The sequence below is a fragment of the Trachypithecus francoisi genome, unplaced genomic scaffold (genome assembly GCF_009764315.1).
Source record: "Trachypithecus francoisi isolate TF-2019V2 unplaced genomic scaffold, Tfra_2.0 Contig01440, whole genome shotgun sequence".
Taxonomy (NCBI): domain Eukaryota; kingdom Metazoa; phylum Chordata; class Mammalia; order Primates; family Cercopithecidae; genus Trachypithecus; species Trachypithecus francoisi.
Genome location: NW_022681431.1, coordinates 26,127,303 through 26,149,457, shown reverse-complemented (window position 1 = coordinate 26,149,457; position 22,155 = coordinate 26,127,303). Strand labels below are relative to the sequence as shown.

At 46.5% G+C, this 22,155-nt stretch overlaps 2 protein-coding genes across 6 annotated transcripts in view; one reads left to right on the top strand and one right to left on the bottom strand.

Moving 5' to 3' along the window:
- Nucleotides 1–483: 483 nt before the first annotated feature.
- On the top strand, nt 484–7,977 carry STAR (steroidogenic acute regulatory protein). The gene is made up of 7 exons (XM_033231034.1): nt 484–1,016; nt 3,123–3,236; nt 3,546–3,673; nt 5,431–5,589; nt 5,731–5,915; nt 6,557–6,650; nt 7,478–7,977. Exons 1-7 carry the CDS (start codon nt 953–955, stop codon nt 7,589–7,591), a joined length of 858 nt encoding a protein of 285 aa, XP_033086925.1. The 5' UTR covers nt 484–952; the 3' UTR covers nt 7,592–7,977.
- Nucleotides 7,978–13,096: 5,119 nt separating this feature from the next.
- ASH2L (ASH2 like, histone lysine methyltransferase complex subunit) overlaps nt 13,097–22,155 on the bottom strand; it is a 35,694-nt gene continuing 26,635 nt past the window's right edge. For 4 of the 5 annotated variants that reach the window (XM_033230995.1, XM_033231004.1, XM_033231030.1 and 1 more), the window contains 4 exons: nt 18,344–18,436; nt 16,379–16,477; nt 13,931–13,990; nt 13,097–13,842 (listed from right to left, as the gene is read on the bottom strand). In XM_033230995.1, coding sequence (XP_033086886.1) covers nt 13,735–13,842; nt 13,931–13,990; nt 16,379–16,477; nt 18,344–18,436 — 360 coding nt within the window. In that variant the 3' untranslated portion in view covers nt 13,097–13,734. The remainder of the gene's footprint in view (nt 13,843–13,930; nt 13,991–16,378; nt 16,478–18,343; nt 18,437–22,155) is intronic. The other variant, XM_033231013.1, reaches the window with a different exon arrangement.

Below are 22,155 nucleotides of genomic sequence, written 5' to 3'. Positions count from 1 at the left end.
GTCAGTTCCATTCTGTGGACTTCAGGGTCGTCTCCCAGAAGAACAGCCCTACGGTCTCTACTGCCTGGTAAACACCCTGGCTCACTCTCCCGAGACGGTGGTTCTCATAGTGTGTAGTCCACACAACACCTTCATTGCAACCACTGGGTATTTATTTATTTATTTATGATGGAGTCTCACTCTGTCGCCCAGGCTGGAGTGCAGTGGCGCAATCTTGGCTCACTGCAACTCTGCCTTCTGGGTTCAAGTGATTCTCGTGCCTCAGCCTCCGGAGTAGCTGGGACTACAGGGGCCTGCCACCTCGCCTGGCTAATTTTTTGTATTTTTAGTAAGAGACGAGGTTTCACTATGTTGGCCATGCTGGTCTCGAACACCTGATCTCAAGTGATCTGCCCACCTGGGCCTTCCAAAGTGCTGGGGTTATAGGCGTAAGCCACCCCGCCTGGCCAAGGGAAGCTTTTTTCTTTTCTTTTCTCTTTTTTTAGCACATGTTTCTGAGCCTCAATTCCAGATCAGCTGAGCCTGGAGTTTCTGTAGACAAGGGCTAGAAATCTGCACTTTAAACTCTTGAAAACCACTATGTGCCTTCATCTAAGCTGCCCCTGCTTCTCTCCTCTCCATCCCTCCAGCCTGGCCCTGTCCTCCTCACTCTCCCCTGCACCCTCCCCCACCCCCCGCTCCCCACAAACGGCCAAAGCAGCAGTGTGAGGCAATCGCTCTATCCTTGACCCCTTCCTTTGCACAGTGAGTGATGGCATTTTTATCTCCTGATGATGATGCACAGCCTTCAGCGGGGGGCATTTAAGACGCAGATGACCAGGTCCAGGCTGCAGCTGCGGGACTCAGAGGCGAAGCTTGAGGGGTTCAGGAAGGACGAAGAACCACTTCTTGAGAGAAGAGGCAGCAGCAGCGGTGGCAGCGACCCCACCACTGTCACATTTGCCAGGAAACAATGCTGCTAGCGACATTCAAGCTGTGCGCCGGGAGCTCCTACAGACACATGCGCAACATGAAGGGTGAGCACTGCGGGAAGGAGGCAATGAGGGGTTGGCCAGCTCTCAGCGGATGAGGCTCAGGCCACCCAATTCTGATCCTAGTTGTGCCTCTTACTGGGTGAACCTGGGCAAGTTTCTTCCCTTCTTGAATTTCAGTTTTCCCCTTGGAAGAAGTGGGCTGGTTACTAAGATACATCCCTTCCAGATTCTGTCATTTCTGGTCTTCCCTCTAGGACTCCAATCTTTTTTTCTCCTTTTCTTTCATTTTTAATATTTTTCTTTCTTTCTTCCCTCCTTCCTTCTTCCTTTCCTTTCTTCCTTCCCCTTTTCCTTCGTTCGTTCTTTTTTTCTTTTTTTGTTTGAATCAAGGTCTCTGTCACGGAGGCTGGAGTACAGTGGAACAATCATAGCTCACTGCAGTCTCAAACTCATGGGCTCAAACCGTCCTCCCACCTCAGCCTCTTGAGTAGCTGGGACTACAGGCGTGCACCACCATAACAAGCTAGTTTTATTTATTTATTTATTTTTATTTTTATTAGAGACAAAGTCTTGCTGTATTGGTCATGCTGGTCTTGACCTCCTGGGCTCAAGGGATTCTCCCACCTTGGCCTCCCAAAGTGCTGGGATTACAGGTGTGAGCCACCACACCTGGCTTACTTTATTTATTTTGAGGCAGAGTCTCACTCTGTTGCCCAGCCTGGAGTGCAGTGGCACGATCTCGGCTCACTGCAACCTCCGCCTCCCGGGTAGCTGAGATTACAGGTACACGCCACGATGCCTGGCTAACTTTTGTATTTTTAGTAGAGATAGGGTTTCATCTTGTTGACCAGGCTGGTCTTGAACTCCTGACCTCAGGTGATCCGCCTCCCAAACTGCTGGGATTATAGGCATGAGCCATGGCGCTCAGCCTATTTTATTTTTGAGGCAGAGTCTCACTCTGTTGCCTAGGCTGGAGTACAGTGGCACTATCTTGGCTCACTGCAGCCTCTGCCTCCTGGGTTCAGGCAATTCTCCTGCCTCAGCCTCCTGAGTGGCTGGGACCACAGGCATGCACCACCATGCCCGGCCATCTTTATTGAACTATTCCTGACTTTGCCTTCCTTCAGAGCTGGACAAGGCTTGTAGCAGGGGTACCCAGGAAAGTCTTGCCCACAGTGCCAGAGTAACTATTAGACTTGACTCTCACAGGCAAAAAAAGATGGAGGAGAAGAGAGACAGGGGAGTAAGACAGGAGGGCAAGGTAAAGAGAGAAGACGGTGGGGCTGGGAAGACTGTTATCATTGAATACCCAGAAAGGGACAGAAACCAGCTACAAGAAGCTACTTTTGTAGAGCTGATTAGCATCCAAGGTCATTTGAATCCCCTGCTGCCACTGAAGGGTACACAAGTCAATCTAGACACGATCTTTCCAATTACACTGGATTGAATTAGCTACCTTTAGAACGAGAAGCCATGCTTAGCTCTGCAGCTGGCAGTGGGGTTGTCCTCACTAGATGGACAGGACTTCCCTGGCCCAGAATCCAGGGGCACACAGAGCAGCTTATGGCATGCAAGCACACAGACTCATGGAAGCACAGATTCATGCAATCAGATTCAGGCAAGCACACAGACCTCATGCAAACACACAGACTCATGGAAGCACAGATTCATGCAAGCACACAGACGTCATGCAATCACAGATTCATGCAATGCAAGCAGATTCAGACAAGCACACAGACTCATGTAACCACAGACTCATGCAAGCACACAGAGCTCATGCAAGCTCACAGACTCATGCAAGCACACAGACCTCAGGAGTTGTATTCTCCTTATGAAGTAGGGTTCTTCTGGTTGTTTGCACACAGCTTCTTCCCCTTTTAGGGACAGAAACTCCAGCAGGCTCTGGTATAGCCCGTCTCCAGGCAGGGCCAGGCCTGACCACCCCAGATGGAAGGCAGATTTCTGGACCCTGCGGTGGGAGTTGGGGGCCTGGCTGTAGTTCAGATCCCTGCTAGAATCCTGTGTGCTCCTGAGCAAGTCACTGCCCTCTCCAAGCCAACTTCCTAATTTGTGACAAGATGAGGGGGTGGAATGGTCCATCTCTAAGGGGCTTTCCAGCTCCTAGACAAGGGTTCTTCCCTTCTGCAGGGCTAAGGCAACAGGCTGTGATCGCCATCGGCCAGGAGCTGAATCGGAGGGCCCTGGGGGGCCCCAACCCTAGCACGTGGATTAGCCAGGTTCGGCGGCGGAGCTCTCTGCTTGGTAAGTGCTGAGGCTTCTGGGCTCCTGGTGCTGGCAGGAGGCTCCTGGGAGGTGATGTGGTGCGTGTGGCCTGGGCTCCCCTCCTGCCCTTCCTTCATTTTGAAAGGACGTTCCCAGCCTAGAGTTCCTCAAGGCCAGATCCCCCTCTGGTCACCTGTGGTGGCTGTGTCTAACTCGAACAGCAGGCTGGCCCCTATGGCTTTAGTCCAGGCTCTTCAGAATAATGAGCAGACCCAGAGCTCCAGGGATGAGAGCTGGTGGAGGCTGGGAGAAGAAGGAAGCTCTGTCTCTCTTTGGCTGTGTACCCAGGTCCTCGGCTGGAAGAGACTCTCTACAGTGACCAGGAGCTGGCCTATCTCCAGCAGGGGGAGGAGGCCATGCAGAAGGCCTTGGGCATCCTTAGCAACCAGGAGGGCTGGAAGAAGGAGAGCCAGCAGGTAAGCGTGGGGGAGAAGCCTGTGGTTCCTCCATGCTCTACTGCCATCCTCAAGGCCAGCTGGGGTTACTGTTCTTCCCAGAATTCCTGTCTCACGCAGCAGTCACTGGGTAGCAAGTGGTTTTAACTTGAGAACTCTCCTTTCCTGATAATATATCCTCAGATAATGCTCTTCCCCCAGAAAAGACACCCTGGAGAGTCCTGTTTGAGAAACACTATTCCTGTGTCCTTAGCTATAGAATAGGATTGCATTGTGCACCCACTTGGCAGAGACCATGCAAGGGGGACTCCAAGTGCAAGTGAGGCCTCATTGCCCTGGGTCAGATATCCCAACGACGCCAAAGTGCACTGTCTGTGCTGTCAGCCCACATGTGGCTGGGCTGGCAGGGGTGATGTGGGCTCACTCTACAACAGGCCTGGACTAGAACAGAATGGTCCACAGCCTTCTGGGGTTCTCTGCGCTTGAGCACTAACCCATCACTGGGGACAGTAACCAGGTTCACGGCTGGCAGCTCTGTTATGGAGATTTTGGTGGCTTTACCTTCAGCAAAAGCTGCCATGCTGCCCACTACCCAAAGTTCAGGTAGAACCCCTCCTTCCCTAAGTTCTCAGAGTAACGGAGTTAACAGACTACTAGTTTGGCAGTCAAGGAACCTGGGACTTAGGTCGGCACTGCTCTTAGCTAAGGGTCCCTGGGCCAATCACTGACCTCTGGCCTCACATTCTTCTGGTGTGGAATGAGGTACTGAACTAAAACAAATCTTGAAGATCCCATTCAACATTCTATGTATCTAATCAAGCTGGTGTAAACCACTTTTCCTATTCCCAGGTTTCTCTCTTGGGATCTTTGAGCTTCTGAAGTCAAGTAAGAGTCTTTTCAGTTGGACCTACCCATACCACCATCATTCCCCACCAAGACAAAGGGTCCAGGGGAGCTGGGTGCAGTGGCTCACACCTGGAGGATGAGATGGGAGAACTGCCTGAGCCTAGGAGTCTGAGACCAGCCTGGGCAACACAGGGAGATCTCATCTCTACAAAAAATTTAAAAATTAGCTAGGTGTAATGGTACATGCCTATAGTCCCAGGTACTTGGGAGGCTGAGGCAGGAGGATTTGAGCCCAGGAGGTTGAGGCTGCAGTGACCCGTGATTGTGCCACTACACTCCAGCCTGGGCAATAGAGCAAGACTCTGTCTCAAAAAAACAAGAAATCTTTAAAAGGGTCCAGTGGCAGCAGGTAACTTCCTCCAGTTGTCAGCAAATGCACAAGGCCATGGCAACAATGATTACTGACTCTGTCTTAGGACAGTTCCAGGCTTCCTCGTGTTCAGCTTGGAGTTCCTTTGCTGTACCCCTCCCTACCTTGCCTTGTATCGCCTATGAGATCTAGGCTAACAATATACATATATAAAATATATATATATTATTTTTTTGAGACGGAGTCTCACTCTGTCATTCAGGCTGGAGTGCAGTGGCACGATCTCCACTCACTGCAACCTCTGCCACCCGGGTTCAAGCGATTCTCCTGCCTCAGCTTCCCAAGTAGCTGGGATTACAGGTGTCTGCCACCGTGCCTGGCTAATTTTTGTAGTTTTGGTAGAGATAGGGTTTCACCATCTTGGCCAGGCTGGTCTCAAACTCCTGACCTTGTGATCCATCCGCCTTGGCCTCCCAAAGTGCTGGGATTATAGGCGTGACACACCGCGCCTGGCCAAGAATATTTTTGTCTAACCACCTTCTGCGGCTCCTTTCTCTGACAGGACAATGGAGACAAAGTGATGAGTAAAGTGGTCCCAGATGTGGGCAAGGTGTTCCGGCTGGAGGTCGTGGTGGACCAGCCCATGGAAAGGCTCTATGAAGAGCTGGTGGAGCGCATGGAAGCAATGGGGGAGTGGAACCCCAATGTCAAGGAGATCAAGGTGAGCAAAGTCCAGGTGCGGGTGGCAGGGGCCCAGGAAAGCCCAGTGTGAATGCTGTATCAAAGAGAGGACCCCTAGCTGTGGGGGTTGCTTAGCCCAACACGGGCTGAGTCGTGATTCTGGTTCCCCATGGCCTGGTAGGTCCTGCAGAAGATCGGAAAAGATACATTCATTACTCACGAGATGGCTGCAGAGGCAGCAGGAAACCTGGTGGGGCCCCGTGACTTTGTGAGCGTGCGCTGTGCCAAGCGCCGAGGCTCCACCTGTGTGCTAGCTGGCATGGCCACAGACTTCGGAAACATGCCTGAGCAGAAGGGTGTCATCAGGTAATACGTGCAGCAGGTTCCAAACCCCCCTCTTCTAACACAGGCCTGCAGGTGCACACCCAAGCATGTGGACTGCATCCCCAGCTCCAAACCAACCCTTGGTGCACCCATGGCTTCCTTCTACAAAAGAACATACTTATTTACCAAAGGAGGGACAAAGACAAGATAGGCCCTACTTCGACAGCCAAACAGCTTGTCCTGACCCTCCCAGAAAGTTTAAGAACTTAATCATTTGCTGAAGCATGGGGCAGGGCTGAGGTTCAGCTGGTACGCTCAGGTACAGCTGTAATGTCGACTAAAATACTGAAATAATCCATACCACTCAGTACACCATGGCCTCCTGAATTTCCCAAGGCCCCAGCCCAGCCACCAGCCTGAATCCTTTCCCTGACCTCCCTGTAATCCAGCAACTAAAGGGCACAAGAGGCCTCAGGGGCCGCTCCAGCTACAAGCAGCCTTTATTCTGATGAGCTGGTAACCACGCCAATTGCCAAATAATTACCCTTTGCAAAGGACACTTCCCTGATAAAACTTCGAAAAGCAAGGTACTGTAGAAACGTGTATCTGTGGTACTGGTGTAAGCAGCCAGTGCAAGAGAGAACTCACAACTGTCCTCCTGACTTGACTTCTCCATTTGCCAGGGCGGAGCACGGTCCCACTTGCATGGTGCTTCACCCACTGGCTGGAAGTCCCTCGAAGACCAAACTTACGTGGCTACTCAGCATCGATCTCAAGGTGAAGGGCATGAGAGGGGGATCCGGAGGGCAGGTGGTAGTGAGAAAAACAGGCTCTTCCCATCCCCCCCATGCAACAGAAAGAATCCTCTTCTATTCTGATAGAATCACAGGCTGTAAGACAGGGAAGGGCCTTGAGTGATGGCCTAACTGCTACTCTACCATCTCCAAAGCCTGTGATGGCTCCCTCTTCTTTTTTTTTTTTTGGTGTCAGGGTCTCACTCTGTCACCCAGGCTGGAGTGCAATGGTGTGGTCTCGGCTCACGGCAAGTTCTGCCTCCTGGGTTCAAGCGATTCTTCCGCCTCAGCCTCCCGTGTAGCTGGGACTATAGGCGTGAGCCACCACACCCAGCTAATTTTTGTATTTTTAGTAGAGACGGGGTTTCACTATGTTGGCCAGGCTGGTCTCAAACTCCTGACCTCATGATCTGCCTGCCTTCCAAAGTGCTGGGATTACAGGCGCAAGCCACTGTGCCCGGCCCTCTTCTGTCTCATAGTAAAGTTCAACTCTATATGTTGTTACCATTTTAGAAAGAAGGAAACTTAGGTCCAGAGATCTGAAGGGTGAAAAAGGCAATATAACTTGTTCATGGTCACACAGCTGGGAAGACCAGGCTGAAACATCTTGTTGGCTAGTCTTGTGCTTCTGAAAGTCATGACAGCAGAGCAGCAATGCAGTCCTCCCACCCTTGACCAGGCAACCCCAAGGCTGCAACTATTAACAGAGCTTGAAGACCAAGCCCCTGGCAGCCTGTTTGTGATAGGGCAGAGTGTCTAGAGTGGGCCAAAACCCACATGATGGCCAAATTCTCCTACCTCCTACTGCAGGGGTGGTTGCCCAAGAGCATCATCAACCAGGTCCTGTCCCAGACCCAGGTGGATTTTGCCAACCACCTGCGCAAGCGCCTGGAGTCCCGCCCTGCCTCTGAAGCCAGGTGTTGAAGACCAGCCTGCTATTCCCAGTGTGCCCAGCTGCACTGGTATGCATGCTCATCAGGAGAATCCCTGCTGGAAGTCTGCAAGTCTAAGATCTCCATCTGGCGACAGTGGGATGGGTGGGGTTAGTGTTTAGAGTATAACACTAGGATTCAGATTGGTAAAAGTTTTTAGCACCAAGAAAACAGGGATGAGGCTCTTGGATTAAAAGGTAATTTAATTCACCGATTAGCTATGACATGAAGGTTAAGGCCCCTAAAATAATTGTAAAACTCTTTTTCTGGTCCCTTACATTCCCACCTAAAACCATCTTTAAAATGCTAGTGGCTGATATGGGTGTGGGGGATGCTAACCACAGGGCCTGAGAGGTCTTGCTTTATGGGCTCAAGAATGTCATGCGCGGCCGGGCGCGGTGGCTCAAGCCTGTAATCCCAGCACTTTGGGAGGCCGAGACGGGCGGATCACGAGGTCAGGAGATCGAGACCATCCTGGCTAACATGGTGAAACCCCGTCTCTACTAAAAAATACAAAAAACTAGCCGGGCGACATGGCGGGCGCCTGTAGTCCCAGGTGCTTGGGAGGCTGAGGCAGGAGAATGGCGTGAACCCAGGAGGCGGAGCTTGCAGTGAGCTGAGACCCGGCCACTGCACTCCAGCCTGGGCGGCAGAGCGAGACTCCGTCTCAAAAAAAAAAAAAAAAAAAAAAAAGAATGTCATGCGCTGGCAGTGCGTGTGTACAAAGCAGAATCTCAGAGTGTCTCCTGCAGCCCTCTGCTCCTCCCATTCACTGCACAGCAACACCACAGAACAAGCAGCACCCCACAGTGGGTGCCTTCCAGAAATCTAGTCCAAGCTTTCTCTATGGAAAAAGACAAAACTAATTAGTAGACAGGTTTCCCTATTGCTTCCATAGGCACCAGTCAGAATAAAGAATCATAATTCACACAAAACATCAGTCTGTATGTTTTAATATTGTACTGTTAAAAAAAAAATCTATGCAGCTGGGCACGGTGGCTCATGCCTGTAATCCCAGCATTTTGGGAGGCCGAGGTGGCTGGATCACAAGGTCAGGAGATCGAGACCATCCTGGCCAACATGGTGAAACCCCGTCTCTACTAAAATACAAAAAATTAGCTGGGTGTGGTGGTGCACACCTGTAGTCATAGCTACTTGGGAGGCTGAGGCAGGGGAATCGCTTGAACCCGGGAGGCGGAGGTTGTCGTGGGCCGAGATTGTGCCACTGCACTCCAGCATGAGTTGACAGAGTGAGACTCCGTCTCAAAAAAAAAAAAATCTATGCTAGTAGATTACAACTTCACACTAGAGGAATCCTGGACAAAGCTTTCAATTAGTCAAACTAAATTAGACAGGCTCATTAAAAGGAAAAGAACTACTGGGAAATTATGCAATTCAATTATTTAGACTCTTGTCACCAGGATCCTTCAAAAAAATTTAATTTCCATAATCACAACCTACATGAGTTTTTAAATTTTTTTTTTTTTTTTTTTTTTGAGACAGAGTCTTGCTTCGTCACCCAGGCTGGAGTGCAGTGGCACAATCTCGGCTCACTATAAGCTCTGCCTCCTGGTTCACGCCATTCTCCTGCCTCAGCCTCCCAAGTAGCTGGGACTACAGGTGCCCGACACCATGCCCGGCTAATTTTTTTGTTGTATTTTTTAGTAAAGACAGGGTTTCACCATGTTGGTCAGGCTGGTCTCGATCTCCCGATCTCATGATCCACCCACCTCAGCCTCCCAAAGTCCTGGGATTACAGGCGTGAGCTACCGTGCCCAGCCGAGTTCTTAAAGAATTCTATAAGCAATAGCTGATTAATGGGCCCTGGAAGAGGAAGATTATAACTGAGAATGTTTATTTACCTAATTAAAATGAAAGGCAGTGCCAAATATGAGAGAAGAAACAATATTAGTTAACATTTCTGTTATTTATGATGCCAGTTATTAGTAAGATAATTCCACAGCTGTCAACTTTGTTTGGGGCTGGCAACTTCTCTGCTTAAATAGGCTGAAGTTTAGTATTTTGGGAGAAGTGGCTGGAAGAAGGGGTAATATGGTGAAAGCAAATTCCCTTTCCCAAAAGTCAAGAGAATTTATGCGAGGTGGCTCCCGCCTGTAATCCCAACCCTTTGGAAGGCCAAGGCAGGTGATCGCCCGAGGGTGCGAGACCAGCCTGACTAACATGGAGAAACCCTGTCTCTACTAAAAATACAAAATGAGCTGGGCGTGGCGGTAACATGCCTGTAATCCCAGCTACTTGGGAGGCTGAGGCAGGAGAATCGCCTGAACCCGGGAGGTGGAGGTTGCAGTGAGCCAAGATCGAGCCACTGTACTCCAGTCTGGGCGACAGAGCAAGGCTGTCTTAAAAAAAAAAAAAAAAAAAAAAAAAAAAAAATGATACACACACACACTGGGATGGGAGGGTAGGGAGGATGAAAAAAATCACCATCACCACCTGAAGGTTTTCTATTCTTGTTTTAACAGCACTGATGATTTGCAGCATTTGGAGACAGAGCTCTGGCTTATTTATTAGAAAGCAGGAGCTGGGCACGGTGGTGCCCACCCACAATGCCAGCTACTCTGAAGGTTGAGGTGGGAGAACTGCTGGAGGGCAGTTCGAAACCAGTCTGGGCAAGATAGTAAGACCTCATCTCAAAAAAAAAAACACAAAGGAGTTGATGAAACCAAATTATGACAAACTAAATTAAAAAACAGCATTAGTGGGAACACTGTGGTATTTATTGAGGTATTAAAATTTTACAACTAGTAGAGGTATTTATTATAATTTATTCGGATTGTTTCTTAGTTTATTTTTGGCATGGATAAAATTATTGTTTATCTAAGTGCCTCAGAGTTGAGAGAGGATAGTGGTAGAGAAGTATTTCTCAAATGGAATTATCATCCACTACCAGCTAAGAGAAAACAGTTACTTGTTTAAAGGTATCTTTTTTTTTTTTTTTTTTTTGAGACGGAGTCTCGCTATCACCCAGGCTGAAGTGCGGTGGCCGGATCTCAGCTCACTGCAAGCTCCACCTCCCAGGTTCACGCCATTCTCCTGCCTCCGCCTCCCAAGTAGCTGGGACTACAGGCGCCCGCCTCGTCGCCCGGCTAGCTTTTTGTATTCTTTTTTTTTTTTTTTTTTTTTTTTTTTTTGAGGCGGAGTCTCGCTCTGTGGCCCGGACTGGAGTGCAGTGGCCGGATCTCAGCTCACTGCAAGCTCCACCTCCTGGGTTTACGCCATTCTCCTGCCTCAGCCTCCCGAGTAGCTGGGACTACAGGCGCCCACCACCTCGCCCAGCTAGTTTTTGTATTTTTAGTAGAGACGGGGTTTCACCGTGTTAGCCAGGATGGTCTCGATCTCCTGACCTCGTGATCCGCCCGTCTCGGCCTCCCAAAGTGTTGGGATTACAGGCTTGAGCCACCGCGCCCGGCCGCTTTTTGTATTCTTTAGTAGAGATGGGGTTTCACCGTATTAGCCAGGATGGTCTCGATCTCCTGACCTTGTGATCCGCCCGTCTCGGCCTCCCAAAGTGCTGGGATTACAGGCTTGAGCCACCGCGCCCGGCCTAAAGGTATCTTAAAGCAATATATATTCTAGTTTCAAGAGAACAGGCTGACAGTCAAGAAATGGGCTTTTAACAAACCCACTGGTTGGCTGGATTCTAATTGCCTCCTTCAAACTATGTAATTGTGCCTTTCTGGTCTCTGTGGAGATACTTTCCACTTGTTTAATTTTACACTGGAATAAAACAAGTTATCACTGTTGATCTGATTACAGAAACTATTTTATATAGGACTATGTGAAGAGTAGATATATTCTCTGAGCCCTTCAAATGAACTGTATTAAAACACACATACACTTTTGATGTTTGAGAAGAACATCATTACCTGTAACTTTTGATTTGTGAAAATAAAATATATACAGAAAGCTAATTTTATAATTTAGATGGAGAGTGGGTATACAACTTAAATATGGTAATTTCTATTACAAAGAATTAACATTCAGCTTCCTCTAAATAACACCACCCTTATTTTCTTGGAGTCCCTCAAACTCCGATGACCTAGAAGCTTTATAACCAGGTCTGCCCTTGAAGACCAGCTCATGCATTAATAGGTGTCTAGGGCTGAGCCTCAGCCTCCAATCACACTCGACCTGTACAAGTTTTCCTGTTCAGAGATACGGAGTGGCCAAATCAACGTGTCTGGGTGATTCATCAGGAGACAAATATATTAGTCAATGCTACTATGTTAAAATACCAATATTGTCTTGAAGTGTGGGAACTCTCTTAAACAGGAAAATGACAAGATATTCAGAAGAGCCACAGGCTTAACATGGTGACTCTGCAGCAGCATGTCACCCTCCATGTGGTGAGCCACTCTACCTATTAACCAAAGTAGAGAGGTAAATGCAGGAGAGTCTTTGGACAATCCTGGGAAGGCTGTCTTTGCTGTAAGACTGATGTATTGAAAAAGAAAGACAGGCCGGGCATGGCGGTTCACGCCTGTAATCCCAGCACTTTGGGAGGCTGAGGTGGGCAGATCATGAGGTCAGGAGATCAAGATCATCCTGGCTAACACAGTGAAACCCTGTCTCTACTAAAAATACAACAAAAAATTAACCACGTGTGGTGGCACGTGCCTGTAGTCCCACCTACTCAGGAGGCCGAGGCAGGAGAATTGCTTGAACCCGGGAGGCGGAGGTTGCAGTGAGCTGTGATTGTGCCACTGCACTCCAGCCTGAGTGACAGAGCGAGACTCCATCTCAAAAAAACAAAACAAAACAGAAATGAAAAAAAAAAAAAAAAAAAAAGGAAGACAAGGAAACTATATAGAAATCCAAAAGGAAGGTTTATTTTATTTTTTTTGGACACAGGGTCATGCTCTGTTGACCAAGCTGGAGTGCAGTGGTGCAAACATGGCACTGCAGCCTGGAACTCCTGGGCCCGAGGGATCCTCCCACCTAAGCCTCCAAAGTAGCTGGGACTACTAGCATGTATCATCACGTCTGGCTAATTTTTTACTGAGAAGGGGTCTTACTATGTTGCCCAGGCGGTCTTGAACTCCTGGTCTTGAGCAATCTTTCTGTCTTAATGTCTCAAAATGCTGGGATTATAGGCATGAGCCATAGTGCCTGGAAGGCTCATTCTTACATTTCAGTCTTTAATAGTATGAAAACTGCCCTTTAGCCATCAGCTAAGGGCAAAGGAAGATAAGCAAGACAGGAAACCACCTGCACATATCAACATCCACGTTCCAAGGGAAGACCGGAAGGGAGACCATTAGCCCTTTGAAATTCTTGTTCCTTTCCTCAAGGTGGCAGATTTTCACAGGAAATGGGATGGCTGATTGGCAAGAATAGGAGCAACAGGAAAGCAGCCAAAACACAAGTCAGAAACTTGGCTCTTCCTCCCAGTGCCAGCACCTTTCCTCATGCTGCTTACATTTCTGATCACTGTCACCAAGAGGCACCCAACCTGAAGGGAAGCAAAGTGTCACACAAACTTCAAAACAAGTTTTATTTGGGAAGAGTTTCTCATTTTGTTAAAGCTGCAAGCAAGTTTCTTTCACAATTACACTTCTAGAGATCTAGTAGTTTTAGGGATCTCAGTGTTCAAAAGTATATTTCAAAATGAACAACAAAACCAAAGCCACACCAAAGGGAAATAGCATTTAGATTGGTTTGGAATGTGTAGCCACTGATTTCAGGTGTTCTCAGAAACAGGTTACCATTTCCTTGGAAAACAGGTGGGATGGAGTCAATGCCCACAGAAGGAAATGTCTTTCAAATAAGTTAGTTACTAGGACAATATTATTCACTCCTTAGAAAATATAGTAGGATAACAAGTCACAGCTGGCAGGGTAGGCAGTACACCACCGATTTCACAGGGGGCTTACGCAATCCTGGAGTCAGCGGTTGTTGGCTTGTGGTACACAAAATAAGAGCAGTCACTGGAAGTTGGGAGAAAATGGTGAAAGGCAGGCAGTCTCCCGTAGTCCTACGCAGCCTTTTAACTTGCTAAAAGGAGAGGCTGTGTTTTGTAGCATCTTTGGGAGAACATTTGAGACAGTTCAAAAACAAAAATAAAACCCCCAGTATTATTCCCCAGAAAGTCCTTGACAGAAAAGAGGGACCTGGTCAGGGTTCCCACGGGGGACTGCGCCTCCCATCCACTTCTGTCTCCACGTGATACAAGACATCAGCCAGGGTGTGCTCTACCACGGCGCCCCAGCCCATGTCACTCATCTGCAGGAGGAATTAGAAACAGAACACGGTGACTAGAGCAGCCACGGCAAGGCCGCGGATGCATGCAGGCATTTGTAATGTTACTTACAGGGCGGTAAGTGAGATCCTTCGGAGGATACTTGAAGCATGGTCCAAAGTTAATGGAAACCTGGAGCGAATTCAATTCAAGCAGACATGGAAAAAATGGACAAAAAATATTTGAAAAGTTAATTTGACACAGGAAATTTTCACTTTAAACGTGGCTACAATACTCGGGGGATAAATGGAACAAATGAGATATATTTTAAATATTACTAAAAGTGGTCAATATCCTGATGTCTATTAAGAATTAGGTAACTAAAAGAGATCAGTGTTGATTTTTGTTGTCAAAGAAAATAAAAATTCAGAATCCCAATTTGCTCTGTCAAAAGGAAAAAATTAAGCTGAAAGCTGAGTCATGCAAGAAACTGCCTTTCCTTTTGTTGCTAAGCAGACACCTACAGATAAAAGCTTAAATATCCCCATAGGCAGCTACTTCATGTTCACCATATCTTATGTGAAGTACCGATTTACTGGGCATGAGATGAATACATAATTGACTTTCCCTTATCTGCTCCTTTTCTCTTGCAACATGTGGATGACCATACCCTCCCACTTTCCCCTCCAGCCCGCATTTCCCCTTTATTTTACTTTTTATTTTTTTGAGACAGGCTCTGACTCTATTGTCCAGGCTGCAGCACAACAACGTGATCACGGTTCACTGCACCCTTGATCTCCTGGGCTCAGCGGATCATTCCACCTCAGCCTCCCAAGTAGCTGGGACTGCAGGCATGTACCACCACGCCTGGCTAATTTTTTGTATTTTTTGTAGAAAGGGGGTTTTGCTATGTTGCCCAGGCTGGTCTTGAGGTCCTGGGTTCAACTGATTCTTATAATGGCCTCCCAAAGCATTGGGATTACCACCGTGAGCCACTTGGGCCAGCCCTTTTTCTTTTTTAAATTTTTAAGTCATCAAATTCATTCTTGGAGAAAGGCACAGACCACAGACTGTTCCTGTGATTCTGTGTTTTTTTCTTACAGGCAGGTCCTTAACTTTGGCAAAATAAACTTCTAAATTGATTGAGATCTGTCTCAAGAGAGTTTTTGGTTTACACTGTTTACAACCTAAAGATTTCCTTTTTTTTACCTGCTTCAATGGTGCCTACTGACAGACTGAAAATACATGGAAATCTTCATGCATTAACTTTTCTTTTTCTTTCTTTTTTGAGACAGAGTCTTGCTCTGTCACCAGGCTGGAGTGCAGTGGCATGATCTTGGCTCACTGCAACCTCTGCCTCCGGGGTTCAAGTGATTCTCCTGCCTCAGACTCCTGAGTAGCTGGAATTACAGGCATGTGCCACTAAGCCCAGCTAATTTTTGTATCTTCAGTAGAGATGGGGTTTCGCCATGTTGGCCAGGCTCGTCTCGAACCCCTGACTTCAAGTGATCCGCCCACCTTGACCTCCCAAAGTGCTGGGATTACAAGCGTGAGCCAGTGCACCCAGCTCCAACTTTTCTATATATCTACATCTGTGTCTATCTACCTACCTACCTATATATTTTTAAGACTATAGGCCCTAATGATAGTACCCTTCTTCATGTTGGATCGTATTTAAAAAAAAAAAAAAAACGGCCGGGCGCGGTGGCTCAAGCCTGTAATCCCAGCACTTTGGGAGGCCGAGACAGGAGGATCACTAGGTCAGGAGATCGAGACCATCCTGGCTAACACAGTGAAACCCCGTCTCTACTAAAAAATACAAAAAAAACTAGCCGGGCGAGGTGGCGGGCGCCTGTAGTCCCAGCTACTTGGGAGGCTGAGGCAGGAGAATGGCGTAAACCCAGGAGGCGGAGCTTGCAGTGAGCTGAGATCCAGCCACTGCACTCCAGCCTGGGAGACAGAGTGAGACTCCGTCTCAAAAAAAAAAAAACGTGCCAGATATAGTAGCTCGTGCCTATCTGTAATCCCAGCACTTTGGGAGGCTGAGCTGGGAGAACTGCTTGAGCCCATGACTTTGAGACCAGCCAGGGCAATGTAGTGAGATCCTGCCTCTACAAAAACAAAAACCAAAAAATTAGCACACCCCAGCTACTCAGGAGGCTGAGGTGGGAGGATCATTTGTGCCCAGGAGGTCAAGGCTATGGTGAGCCTATGCAACAGAGTGAGACACTGTCTCAAAAAAAAAAAAAATGAATGTAAGCAACAATGACTAGTAACGATGGGTTATCATGACATCCCACCAGGAGGATCTGTGTATGTGCATTTTTATCCTTCCTACTGAACAGTAACACCACACCACGCACTCAAGGGAAAAGTATGGCACACACTAATTGCAGGACCTTTTTCTATCCAGCAAATACTCCCTAAGATGCCCAAGCTGTTTTTGGACTAAACAGTAATGGTAGCAACACACATGCAACTCTAAGGCTGAATTTCTTTCCAGCACTCAGTAACTTTGTCATCGCAACCCATTCATCTACTTCCCTCAAGTTTTGCCCATGGATGGAAACACGTACGTACCGTGCAGCTCTTGTACAGTGAGATGGCTGGAAAGTAAACCCCCTCAAAAATATCTTTGTAAGCCACACCTTGATTGACACCATTTTTATAAAATATTATCTGGAACAAAAACCATGATTTTACTTCAGAATTGTAAAAAAGAACAAACAAAAAAAGAACTCTCTAGGAAAATACATTAGAAGTGCTGCTGCCAGACTGCTAATCACACACCCAAGAACAGTATATACCTTGTGTAATAACAACAATATCTTCAATTTTTATAATACTTTTGATTTTTCAAGCATGTTAATCTGCACTATTCAGGCTTCTTTTTTCCTTTTTTGAGACAGGATCTCACTCTGTCACCCAGGCTGGAGTGCAGTGGTGTGATCTTGGCTCACTGCAGCCTCAACCTCCTTGGCTCAAGTGATCCTCCCACATCAGCCTCCCAAGTAGCTGGGACTACAGGCATACACCACCATATCCAGCTAATTAAGAAAATTTTTTTTGGCCAGGCGCGGTGGCTCAAGCCTGTAATCCCAGCACTTTGGGAGGCCGAGACGGGCGGATCACGAGGTCAGGAGATCGAGACCATCCTGGCTAACGTGGTGAAACCCCGTCTCTACTAAAAAAAAAATACAAAAAACTAGCCGGGCGACATGGCGGGCGCCTGTAGTCCCAGCTGCTTGGGAGGCTGAGGCAGGAGAATGGCGTAAACCCAGGAGGCGGAGCTTGCAGTGAGCTGAGACCCGGCCACTGCACTCCAGCCTGGGCGGCAGAGCAAGACTCCGTCTCAAAAAAAAAAAAAAAAAAAGAAAATTTTTTTATAGAGACAGGATCTCACTATATTGCCCAGGCTGGTCTCAAACTCCTGGGCTTTGTTTTCTGAATTCCTGTGCTACATATACCAAACAGTTCTATATTTTATTATTCATTGCATTGTATCTATAAAAGTAAGCTGGGAGGCCGAGGAGAGAGGATTACCTGAGGGCAGGAGTTCACGACTAGCCTGGGCAACATAGTGAGACCCCATCTCTACAATCTTTTTTTTTTAAGTAAGCTGGCCTTCCATGGACTCCTTGGGACTACAACTGTTTAAGACTGCTTATTTATCAATCCCTTTCCCTTGCATCAGTTCTCACTTCTGTTTTCTCACTTTGAAGTTCTCTAAGACTCTTATGTCACATCTCTGGATCCTCATGTTCCTCCTTTCTCTCCCAGAATTAGACTGAATATTCTCTCTTGACCACTTCAGTTCTTCAGAAAAGGCTGCCTTCTCTTCCCAGCAAGAGGGGGCTTTCTGGTTATTCATCTTTAGATCTAATAATTGTTTCTCTTTAGTATTTCTTTCCTAAAAACAGCTGAAACTCTACTTTATTTCACCTACATCTCCTTGTATTAGTGTCCTGGGTGGCTTTACAGCATTAGCATTTTTACAAAAAAAAAGTATCTAGCTTAACTTTCTTCCTCTTCACCCAACTTCCCTTTTTATTTTTGGCCCTTGTGGTTGGCCCAGATGTGCCAACCTTTCTCTGACTGTGCTATGACCTTGGGCAGACATGTTTCCAGCAACTCCGGAAGTGGAGGCAGAGAAAGTTCTGAAGGACACTGAGTGAGACATTACAGCTCCTAGTGCCCCTGCACCACACCACAAGGTCTACTCTCCCACTCCAGGTTCCCTCCCTTTGGACTTGATACCTCCTCTGATAAAGAATAAAGACACTGGATTTGCTTCCTCAGTCTCTTACAGGTTTCTCTCTACAGAATGATCCTGAAAGAACAGGATCATGCCTCTAACAGCAGCAGCATGGTACTACATAAAGAGCAAAACACAATAAGCAGAGGGCGAGCTTGCCACTGGCTAATGGGGCTACCAGATGCCCCTTTGTTCCCCTTTGGGCCTTGTGTTCCTCACTTTTATAATGAAGGAATGGGTCCTAACCCTCAAGGCCTTATGATTCTAATTTTCTTATGGCCATGACTCACCTCACTATGGGGAGTCTGTTTCAGGCTCTTCTCTGCTTTATCCACAAAATCTTTTTCCTCAAAATACAAATAACTCTTGAATTTTATCAAAGCCTTGAAAACCAAGAAAGAAAAAAAAGCACAATAAAGCATCGGCTCCATCATCATGAAAAAAATGCATCCGCACAGTGTTAACCCCTTGAGCTCTACAACAGATATTAAAAATCTTTGCAGTTGAGTTTTGCTAGATTTTGAACTATTATACACTTCTTAAAAAATACCAGATGGCACATGTTTATTAAAACATTTTCAGAAGGCCTTTAGTAAGAAACATGAAAAAATACATAATAATATAAATACGGCCGGGCGCGGTGGCTCAAGCCTGTAATCCCAGCACTTTGGGAGGCCGAGATGGGCGGATCACGAGGTCAGGAGATCGAGACCATCCAGGCTCACACAGTGAAACCCCGTCTCTACTAAAAAAATACAAAAAAAAAAAACTAGCCGGGTGAGGTGGCGGGCACCTGTAGTCCCAGCTACTGGGGAGGCTGAGGCAGGAGAATGGCGTGAACCCGAAAGGCGGAGCTTGCAGTGAGCTGAGATCCGGCCACGGCACTCCAGTTTGGGCGACAGAGTGAGACTCCGTCTCAAAAAAAAAAAAAAAAAAAAAAAAAAAAAAAAAAAAAAAAAAATAATAATAATAAATACATACACACCACATAATAATAATAATAATAATATAAATACATACACACCACAATAAAAATACTCATAAAAGTGGCTAAATTCACACATCTTTCCCAATAATCTCACTGAAAGAAATGACAAGTTTCTTGAGTCTACAATCTCGTACTCTTTTTTTTTTTCTTTGAGATGGAGTTTCGCTCTTGTTGCCCAGGCTGGAGTGCAATGGTGCGATCTCTTCTCACTGCAACCTCCGTCTCCTGGGTTCAAGTGATTCTCCTGCCTCAGGCTCCCGAGTAGTTGGGATTACAGGTGCCCACCACCACACCAGGCTAATTTTTTGTATTTTTAGTAGAGATGGGGTTTCACTATGTTGGCCAGGCTGGTCTCAAACTCCTGACCTCAGGCGATCCACTCGCCTTGGTCTCCCAAAGTGCTGGGATTACAGGCGTGAGCCACAGCATCCGGCCTATTCTTTTTTTATTTCTTTGAGACAGTCTCACTCTGTCACCCAGGCTGGAGTGCAGTGGTGTGATCTTGGCTCACTGCAACCTCGGCCTCCCAGGTTCAAGCGATTCTCCTGTCTCGGCCTCCCAGGCAGCTGGGATTACAGGCACGCGCCACCACAACAGGCTACTTTTTGTATTTTTAGTGAAGACGGGGTTTCACCATGTTGGCCAGGCTGGTCTCGAACTCCTGACCTCTGGTGATCCGCCTGCCTCAGCCTCCCAAAGTGCTGGGATTACAGGCATGAGCCTCCACACCCAGACTACAATCCCTTATTGTATGAAAATATTCTGAAGGTCACCTTCTTCCACGTCCTAGTTTCCCATCTGTTCCCCCAGGTGGTCTCTGGGTCGCCTCTTTCTTACTGGTTCCTAAGAGTCTATTTATTCACTTCCAGAGAAATATATGACATTAATTTTAAAAATTTCAATTTCTTAACGTATATACGTATTAAACATGGTTAGAAAAAAAGAATTCCCAAGATATACAAGCATATAAAATGAGAGTCTCTCTCTCTTACTATGTCCCTTATCCTCAGTTTCCCCTGCAAAAACTAATCACTGTTCCAGTGTCCTTGTATCCTTCCAGAGAATCCAGGCATATATTGTCTTCAAAATTAAAAAACACACGTGGCCGGGCGCAGTGGTTCACACTTGTAATCCCAGCATTTTGGGAGGCTGAGGCAGGCAGATCACATGAGGCCAGGAATTCGAGACCAGCCTGGCCAGCATGGCGCAACCCCGTCTCTACTAAAAATATAAAAATTAGCTGGGCGTGGTGGTGCATGCCTGTAATCCCGGCTACTTAGGAGGCTGAAGCAGGAGAATTGCTTGAACCTGGGAGGCGGAGGCTGCAGTGTGCCGAGATTGCATACCACTACACTCCAGCCTGGGTGACAGAACAAGACTCTCTCAAAATAAAACACCAGATAAACATACGAAAGAAAAAAAAAAGAAAAAAAGAAAAAAAAAAGGCCCCAAAAGCCATACAAATAGTAACATATTATAGGTTTTGTCTTGCATCTGAGTTTTTAACTTGGCAACTACATTAGAGACCATTTTATAATCAGTATATATGTGGATTTTGAATAGATCCATAGTAGCCTGTCGTGTGGACATGTCACTAAAAATTATTTATTTATTTATTTATTTTATTTATTTATTTTTGAGACAGTCTTGTTCTGTCACCCAGGCTGGAGTTCTCTGGCACGATCTTGGCTCACTGCAACCTCTGTCCTCTAGGCTCAAGTAGACTTAAGATTCTCATGCCTCAATCTCTTGAGTAGGTGAGATTAGAGGTGTGTGCCATCACACCCAACTAATTTTTGCATTTTTTGTAGAGACAGGTTTCACCATGCTGCCCAGGCTGGCCTCGAGCTCCTGGCCTCAAGTGATTTGCCTGCCTTGGCCTCCCAAGCATGGAGCCACAGTGCCTGGTCAAAAAATTTGGTTTTTTTCAATTAAAAAAAAAAAATTTTTTTTTTGTAATGTAAATGAATCATTGAAAAAACTCCTACAGAATCCTTTAAGTGCAGACCTCTGTGTTCTGTAAAACCAGGCATTAGTGTGGTATATACTTAAAGAGTTCCGGAAGGCAGGATGGTACAATAAGAGTCAGTAGTGTGATATAATCAATAAAAATGAGACTGTAGGCTGCTTATTATTAGAATAAACTCAGAGTACTTCCACTATCAAATGTAAAGACTTCCTCTAAAGCTATGCTAACCAAGACACTGTGATACGGGCATAAAAGACAAGAAATAGATCACTGAAATACAGAGCTCTAAAGTAAACCTTTCCTTAACACAAACATTTGATTTTCAATAAAGGCATCAAAGAAATCCAGTGGAGAAAGGAGAGAGTTAACATATGGTGCTGGGATAATTGTGTAATCATATGAAAAAAATTAATTTCCATACTATATATAAAAATTAATGTGGCCAGGCCCAGTGGCTCATGCCTATAATCCCAGCACTTTGGGAGGCCGAGGCAGGTGGATTATCTGAGGTTAGGAGTTCAAGACCAGCCTGACCAACATGGTGAAACCCCGTCTCCACTAAAAATACAAAAATTAGCTGGGTGTGGTGGCGGGTGCCTGTAATCCCAGCTAATCGGGAGGCTAAGGCTGGAGAATTGCTTGAACATGTGAGGTGGAAGTTGCAGTGAGCCAACATCGTGCCACTGCACTCCAGCCTGGGCAACAGAGCAAGACTCCGTCTAAAGAAAAAAAAAAAAAAATTAATCCAAGGTAAATTAGAGACCTATGTGTAAAAGCTAAAACCATAATATTTTCAAAGGAAAACATGGGAGAATATCTTCATGACTGGGAGTAGCCAAAGATTTTGTTTTAATTCATGGAAAGAAATAACTATAAAAGAAAAATGTGATAAATTAGACTTCATAAAAATTAAAACTTTGGTTCCTCAGAAGACACTATTAAGTGCAGTGACTCATGTCTGTAATCCTAGCATTTTGGGAGGCTGAGACAGGTGGATTGCTTGAGCCCAGTAGTTCAAGACCGGCCTGGGCAACATGGAAAAAAAAAAAAACAAAAAAAACCCCTGTTTCTACCAAAAAAATTTAAACTTAAAAAAAAAATGAACAGACAAGTCTCAGAATAGCAATATTAACTATTTGAAAAAT